Source organism: Propithecus coquereli, unplaced genomic scaffold, assembly GCF_000956105.1.
Source record: "Propithecus coquereli isolate 6110/MARCELLA unplaced genomic scaffold, Pcoq_1.0 Scaffold59, whole genome shotgun sequence".
NCBI classification, from domain to species: Eukaryota; Metazoa; Chordata; class Mammalia; order Primates; family Indriidae; genus Propithecus; species Propithecus coquereli.
Window position 1 is genome coordinate 7,043,173 of NW_012151840.1, and position 8,082 is coordinate 7,051,254.

At 38.0% G+C, this 8,082-nt stretch overlaps 1 protein-coding gene across 1 annotated transcript in view; it reads right to left on the reverse strand.

The window, feature by feature from the left end:
• Positions 1–741: 741 nt before the first annotated feature.
• The window catches only part of PRPF3 (pre-mRNA processing factor 3), a 20,050-nt gene continuing 12,709 nt past the window's right edge, over positions 742–8,082 (reverse strand). Inside the window, exons 10-16 of the mRNA XM_012658836.1 lie at positions 7,398–7,541; positions 6,606–6,705; positions 6,320–6,433; positions 5,133–5,251; positions 4,769–4,852; positions 3,103–3,164; positions 742–1,105 (exon numbers count right to left, since the gene is read on the reverse strand). Of these exons, the coding sequence (XP_012514290.1) occupies positions 959–1,105; positions 3,103–3,164; positions 4,769–4,852; positions 5,133–5,251; positions 6,320–6,433; positions 6,606–6,705; positions 7,398–7,541 (770 nt within the window). The 3' untranslated portion in view covers positions 742–958. The remainder of the gene's footprint in view (positions 1,106–3,102; positions 3,165–4,768; positions 4,853–5,132; positions 5,252–6,319; positions 6,434–6,605; positions 6,706–7,397; positions 7,542–8,082) is intronic.

The following is an 8,082-nucleotide window of genomic DNA, read 5'->3' on the forward strand; positions in this document are numbered from 1 at the left end:
GTAAGAAGCGCCACCTAGCAGGAAGTTATGGGAGCTTAACTGGCTTCTTTGTTTGATCCACTGTCAATACATCCTCAACAGGCAACATGAAATGGAAGGATAGGTATGGCAAGAATTTTGGACTTCAATGGATACTTCCTCTGACTCAAATATGCCTAAAATCAAAGCAGAAACATTAAATGCTGAAGTAAGACCAACCACATCTAGTTACACTCATAGAAAGAAAAAAAAAAGTACATATTTTCTTTTAGAAAAGGATTTTAAATTAAATTCTTAAATCTTATTCCACTTTACAAACTGACCTATAACATTCCTCTTGAACTCTCCCTGTGTCCACTTTACCCACAACACACATTCCAACATACGCATCCATTAGAGGAATTGATTTTCTGGAAAGACTACTTAGACAAGACCTGAGGTAATCTGTCTAACCTTGGGACTCTATATTTTAAAGGTTAAGGGACATTCATTTGCCGTCCCCCGCCCCTTACCTACTTAACACCTCTTCTTGCTTTATTCTGTTCCAGAAAAAGTGTTTATCACTCTTGCTCCAGGATGAGATTAGACATTTCCATTACACTTTAAAAATACATCTCCATTTATCTATCCATTAATTTATATATATATATATCAATGACAAAAAATTTTTTTTCCACAGCGACTGCTAGAAGTCTGGGAAAAAAGATCACCTGAAGAGCCAAATTTTAATACCTATGAATGTGTGAAAAATATCACACCAAGTTTAAAAATAACTCTTTAATCATATGCACATAAGGGGAATAAAGGGTAGCACCAGGCTGACTGGGGAAGGGAGTAAGGTATTCTCCCTTTGTCCCAATGTCTGCTTGGCACAGTTCTGAGATCACACACACAATTGGGGGTGGGCTGGGAAGTAATGAATAAGGGAGAGGACTGAAGAGACAAAGGCAAGGGGGGAGAGGAAGGGCTTGCAGTAGTCTCAGTCAGTGGACTCTAACACAGATTCACTCAGTGCAAGGTCCCAGTAGTGTTCAGCCCCATGCTTTTTGAAATGCTCACGAGCCATGTTCTCTGTAGGACACTGTTTGAATTTCATCTCTCCAAAGCTCCGGTCTTTGGCTGTACCCTGGGAAAGAGACAAAATATGTAATAAAAATAATGCTATTTCTTATTTAAATCAGATGTAATATTCTTTTATAAGACCTAATCATATGTATAGCAATGTGCCTAGCTGAACATGATTTTATGATAAAAGCAATTGTAACCTCCATCCCCTTGGATATTAGCAGGAGTTTTCATAAATTCATATGCATAAGGGTTTTAGTTTATTGAAGTGAGGATGAGGAATTCTGTGCTTTGGTGCCAGGGTAGAACAGCAAGTCAGGAAGGACTATGGAGGGTGGTATGAGATGAACTTGTCTCCCACCAGGCCTTAAGGACTCAATTTAGGCCTTTAAGGAGAAAGGAGTTAGAGAGTCAGAGGCTGAAAGAACTCACTTTATAAGACTTAGTGAGACCACATATACAAATTGGAGGCTTTGGGGCCCAGTGACAAAGAACAATTGTGGTGGTAGGGGACAACTGGAAGGCTACCTGCAGAGAACTACAGTAGAAAAAGACACATTACTGGGTGGAATGGCATTCTTGCCAAAGGCACCTGCAGCAATGTCAGTCATAAAGTGCTACCTCTGGAGGCTTTCAGAGAGCAGACTCCAAAAAGGAGGTTAGAGCAGAATTTGGCTTGTTTCTGAGCCTGAGAGACAATTCCTAGAAACTCTCAGAGATAAATGGAAGAGAATTTGAAAGAGATGAGGGGACTGGGATATTAAATATGCAGGTGGGGACTTATGAAACAGAGAAAGAGGTATTATGGTTATTATTACCCAATTTGTATGTATAAATTGTGGAATCTGAGATAACACAGAATACATGAAAAACTATTAATAACAATTACTTACACAGAATGGTCTTAAGAGATCAGAGGATACAAAGAGTACTTTTTTGTAAGTGAACTTCTATATAGTTAGAATTTTTTTATCTTAATAAGCATTCACTACTTTTGTAATAATGTACTAGTTCTTTTACAATAAAGAACTAGTTAATAGAAAATAGAAGATACACATGTACTCAATCAAAAAGAATAAAATGAAAACATTAATACTGGCTCTCTAAGAAGCTTTCAAGGATGAAAGAATTGGATAACCATAGAAAAGGTTCCATTTGAAGAGAGATTTAGTCACATTTTCTGAAGCATTATTACATAATTATCTAATTTGGTTCTCAAAAAAAACATTGACAATATGGCCAGCCATGGTGGCTCATGGTTGTAATCCCAGCACTTTGGGAGGCTGAGGCAGGAGAACTGCTTGAGGCCAGGAGTTCAAGACCAGCCTAGGCAATAGAGTGAGACCTTGTCTCTACAAAAAACGTTAAAAAATTAGCCAGGCATGGTGGCGTTTGACATTAAGTGTCTGGCCCAGATTGTACAGCTAATAAGCTGCACTGCCCAGTCTCCTAACTTTATATTTTTAAGTCTAATACTTTCTTCACTATATCCAAAGAAAAATACCGCAATTCATTCATATTCATGGCTGTGACATATACACTTCCCTAGATGGTATTTACTAAATACTCATCAATACAACTAAAATATAATCAGGAAGAATTTGCTACCAACCATTTAAAAATGGATTCCAAAAAGAAACATGAATTATTCAAGGGATTATTCACTAGTTTTTTTTTTTTTGAGACAAGGTCTCATTGTCACCTGGGCTATAGTGCAGTGGCATCATCATAGCTCACTGCAACCTCAAACTCCCAAGCTCAAGCAATCCTCCTGGCTTAGCCTCCCTAGTAGCTGGGACTACCAGGCATGTGCCACTCCACCCAGCTAATTTTTCTATTTTTGCAGAGACGGAGTCTCACCCTTGCTCAGGCTGGTCTCGAATTCCTGGCCTCAAGTAATCCTCCCTCCTTTGCTTCCCAGGGTGCTAGGATTACAGGCATGAGCCACCACGCCCAGTCCACTGTTTAGTTTTTACCATTCCATTGCTCAACTTCAATAGTATAACAATCAGGAATTGGCTAAAGTTCTGCTTCAACGTTTTACAAAGGATCACCTACCTCCCAGACTAGAACACATTTGTTGGTTTTCTTCACAGCTTCCTCATCAGATTCCTCATCATCTGGAAAAGACAATATAGCTAAATCTTGTTCTGGACTTAGAAGAGAGACTACAGATTTAGCTTCTAAACAAACAATATTCAAGTCTACCCAAATTCTCTGAAATATTATCACCCTTTCCCGTGTCGGAATCAAATGTTTTCTTTTCTGTTACTCTTTATTTTCACCAAATTAGACTGGAAGCTCCAAGTAGGCAGAGATATTAATCAATTCAATATGCATTTACTAAGCACCTACTATGTGTCAAAAGCTGTGTCCGGTACTGGGAATGAGGATATAAAAGATGAGTACTTAATAATAAAAACTTGTCCTAGGCACCTTGGTGGCTAGGCTTCAGATGTCAATATTATATTCTCAAGGAGCTTTTAGCCTACTGGAAGAGGGCAGAGATACCAAATTAAAATATCTTAGGAACACTTGCAAACCAAAATAAGATATAGGTCAATTATAGCACAGGAGTGTTCCTTAAGTATTTCAAGGACAAAAAGTATAGGAGGACCAAAGTTAGGTAAAGTTAAGAAAAGGCTTTGCAGATTTTATTTTTTAATTATTTTTAATTTTTTTAGACAGGGTATCAGTATGTTGCCTGGGCTGGTCTTGAACTCCTGGGCTCAAGCAGTCCTCCTGCCTTAGCTTCCAGGGTAGCTGGGATTACAGGCACAAACCACCACCCCTGCCACTCTGCAAGTTTTAAATGCTAATTCAGGTCTTCAAAGATGGCAAGAATGAACACTGATCGAAGTATGGTGGCCAGGAGAATGTCAAATACAGACTGCCCCCAATTTAAGATGGTTTGACTTACAACTTTTTGACTTTACAATGGTTTGAAAGCAATACACATTCAGTAGAAACCGTACTTTGAATTTTGATCGTTTCCTGGGCTAGTGATATGTGGTAAAACACTCTTACGTGAAACGTGCAATACGTTATTACAAAATAGGTTTTGTGTTAGATGATTCTGCTCATCTGTAGGCTAATGTAAGTGTTCTGAGCACGTTTAAGGTAGGTTAGACTAAGCTATGATGTTCAGTAAGTTAGGTGTATTAGATGCATTTTTGACTTAGGGTATTTTCGACTTATGATAGGTTTATTGGGACATTACCCCACTTAAGTAGAGAAGCATCTGTATCATAAGATAAAGTTGGGCAAAAGACTAAAAAGTATCTTTTCTTTATCAAAGCAGAGAGCTTTTTTGGATCTGAAAATCTCCTTTTCTGTCCTTAAATCTTTAAAAAAAAAAAACCCTTTTATTAAAGAATAATATAATACAGACCCTGCACATATGTATGCATAGCTTGTTGAATTTTCACAAACTAAATATACTCATGTAACCAGTACCCAGATCCAGGACAGACAGGGAAACCAGCTGGTAGAAGAGCCTTAAATGACAGGCAGAAGAATAACTTTAACTCTCATGCATATGCTCATGTAATAAATATTGTATGAATGTCTAGCAAGTTCACAGTCTGAACGGGTCTTTCTAAAATTCCTCAACAGTATCTAGTATTAGCAAGAGTGTCACAGGGAGAGAATAAGATGAATGGATTAATGCACCATCGCCACTTCCCAAAGCTCTCCCACTTAATCCCCTCTAACCCCCATTCACCATCTCCCTTCGTGTTAGATGTCTGTTCATCCCACTTTATCCGATGCAGCATAAGACGCTTAAATTTCTTCTGGGCCTTGGGGCCTGGAAACAGAGAAGAATAATTTTGCCAGAGCTGTGGAAGATTATGGAGTAGAAAGAACCTCTGAGCTCATCTAATGCTCAGACATTAATGTAGTTGAACCAATCCCAGGAACTACATTTTAAGGCCTTCTACTCCTACAAATACAGGAATAGAGGCCCAGCATATTATACCCAGGTATGGCTCCAAAATACTGTCTTTTTCTCCCTTCTCCCCACAATGCTAATCACTCTAGACCTAGGGTTGTCCAGGGACAATCTTCCTCAAGTTTTTCAGACTCACCCCCTTCCACTACTACCACGTTGACATCCTTGTGCAGTACCACCACCCCTGTCAGGTATAGTTGCCCAGCATTGGCCTCAATCTTGAACTTCTTGGCTGGGTTGCTCAAATTTCGAACTCTAGAGAAGGGAAAGTTTAGTTATGTCTTCCATTTTAGCATCACTAGCTGCCTGAATGGAATGGCACATATACAGATGAATCCAAAATGGTTTTCTTTCTAAAAACAAGGGCCTCTGAAGTAAACAAATATATGAATGCTTAAAAAGTGGAATTGATCAATCTAGAAATATTTCCACTATCTTATATTTCTTCAAAGTCTAGCGCTGTACACTTTACAATAAATAGCAGGTAATCAAAATTTACTCAAAGAGGAAGAGGTATTTACAAGCTCGCGGTTCTTGACAATGTAAAGATCTACAAATTCTTTACCCTCTATATGCTTATAAGGTAAAGTAGTCCCTACGTATGCATGAAAATTTTCTAGTATACAAGAAAAACTGTTAGTAGCAATTACGTCTAGAGTGGTTATTAAGTGATCGGAACGTAGGAAGGGGACTTTTTCCATAAGCCCTTCTGTATTGTTAGAGAACTTCTTAAAATCTTCATAAGCATTCACTACTTTTCTAATAATGTACCACTTTTCTAGTACAAGAATTAGTTAATAGAAATAAGCACATTTACAAAATAGAATACATGTACTCAACATAACAGAATAAAATGAAAACATTAAATCAACACAAAGGTAGAAAAATATTTACAATGTATAAAATACATTTTGGAGTGAGGACAAAAGGATTACTGTAATACATCAGGGTAAGGATATGATTACTGAGGAAAGAAATTTGTAATGCTTCCTGGAGAAATAGAATAGTATTTTTATACTTCACAAAGGACAAATAATCCTTAGTTCACATCTTGGCCCAAAAAAGTATATTTATTCATTCATTCTTCAGAACTAATACTGGTTAATGAAGAAGACCTGAGATGGAAGAACTGGATAACTATAAAAATAAACCTCTAACCCTTACCATTTTAATAGATTTACTAACTCCCGATTCACCGTAGAGTCATTAAAAGAGTAGGGACTGGTGTTGGGTAAGCTTTTAGACTACGATGATTCTGCCTCAAGCACTTGGAAAATGTTTTGGTATTTCTGAAGGGAAGGTTGGCCCAGTATGGTCACCTACCTATATACAGATATGTGTACCCCCTGTGAAATGTCTTCTTTAAGCTTTTTAATTTTCTTGACCTTTCTCTGTTCTGCTGTAAGTTTTCGGGCAGCGTTGGCCTCTTCATGCGCTCTGTCGTGACAGGAAGGACATCCACAAGTGAGAAAGGCATTGAAGATCAGAGGCAGGGCTGAGGGAAAGAGAGAGCAACGGAGGACTCTCCCCTCCCTCCAAATATGGATCCCCCAGAAGAGTCTGGGAAAGGTACTTGCCCTGGGTTTCCACCCAATCCCATGGCACTTACTTCTGTCTTTTTGCCATCTGAGCTCTGACATGGGCTTCTACCTTCGTGGGGTCTTGAACAGCTTCTGTTCCTAATACTCTCATCAAATTAGAAATTCTCACTGTAGTGGAAAGAAGATAGCAATCAATCTTCTAAGTCACTTCTCCAGCTGGGATAACCTGTTATCTGCTTTCTACCAATTCATATTGTTTACCTATTTCAAATCTCTGCTCAAAACTTACTTCCACCAATAACTCCTACCTTGAAAATCCCACCCAATTAACTCGGCATTTGCAGAAGTTCACACAAGCTAAGAACTGGTACACATTTATATTATTTGAAAATTTATGAAAGATGTGGAACTTTATTTCTTTGGTATTTTCCACTCTGATCATAGCATCTAGTGAAAGATCCTATACATGATAGTGCTCACTCAAAATATTACTAAATGAGAAAGGGTGAGTTTTTAATACTGTATTTTCATTTAAAAAATTAAAACATTAAGAATTATATACTTAACAAGTCTATGTAAATATTGCAACTATCTTCATGAATTTCCAAGACCAGTACTAATCCAGGAAAATCAGTGTTATATGATCAATAATGCTTAAAAATAAGCCTTAAATGGCTTCTACAATGAATGTGCTGACCTGTCTTAATAAGAAAAGATAGTCAAAAATTTAGGGTAAGAAAAGAACTGATGAATGATTCTAGGAAACAGAAAGCACCCAAATATAGAGAGATGTTACAGGTCCCTAGAATTAGAGATAAACTTGCCACCCTTTTACCAGCAGGGGCCACTAAGACATGTACCTTTGGGTTCTGGAGGAGGCATCAGGCCCAGCCTGACTTTTTCTTGTAGTTCTTTCTGTGCTTCTCTCCTTGTCTGCCTCCGAAGTTTCTTCTGTTCCTTCTTGGTAAGATATACCCCCAGAGTAACTGGTGTGTCATTGTCGACTATCAGGCAGAGAAACAAGTGTACCAAAGCAGTAAGAATACAAAAGGGATTTAGGTGAATATCAATATCATTAAAAGAAACTTTAGCTTAATTATCATTAGTTCTTTTTAAGTTGTGATGGGGTAGTATGGTTATATTTTAAAACAGCATTCTTATCTTTCGTAAGTAGTGTTCTGTTTTTCTTTATTTATTAAACCCCTTCATCAAATGAAATGTGGCAAACATAAAAAAAAATAGAGCTGCTTTAGGTGCTCTGGGTAAGGATTTGGAGTAGGTGGGAAGTATCTAGAATCCCACTTCCTGAACCTCAATGCTTGCATGAAATATAATTTGAAAACCACTGGCCTAGATGATAAAATTTATAATTTTAGGCCGGGCACGGTGGCTCATGCCTGTAATCCTAGCACTCTGGGAGGGCGAGGCAGGCAGATTGTTTGAGCTCAGGAGTTCGAAACCGGCCTGAGCAAGAGCAAGACCCCGTCTCTACTAAAAATAGAAAGAAATTAATTGGACAACTAAAAACATACAGAAAAAATTAGC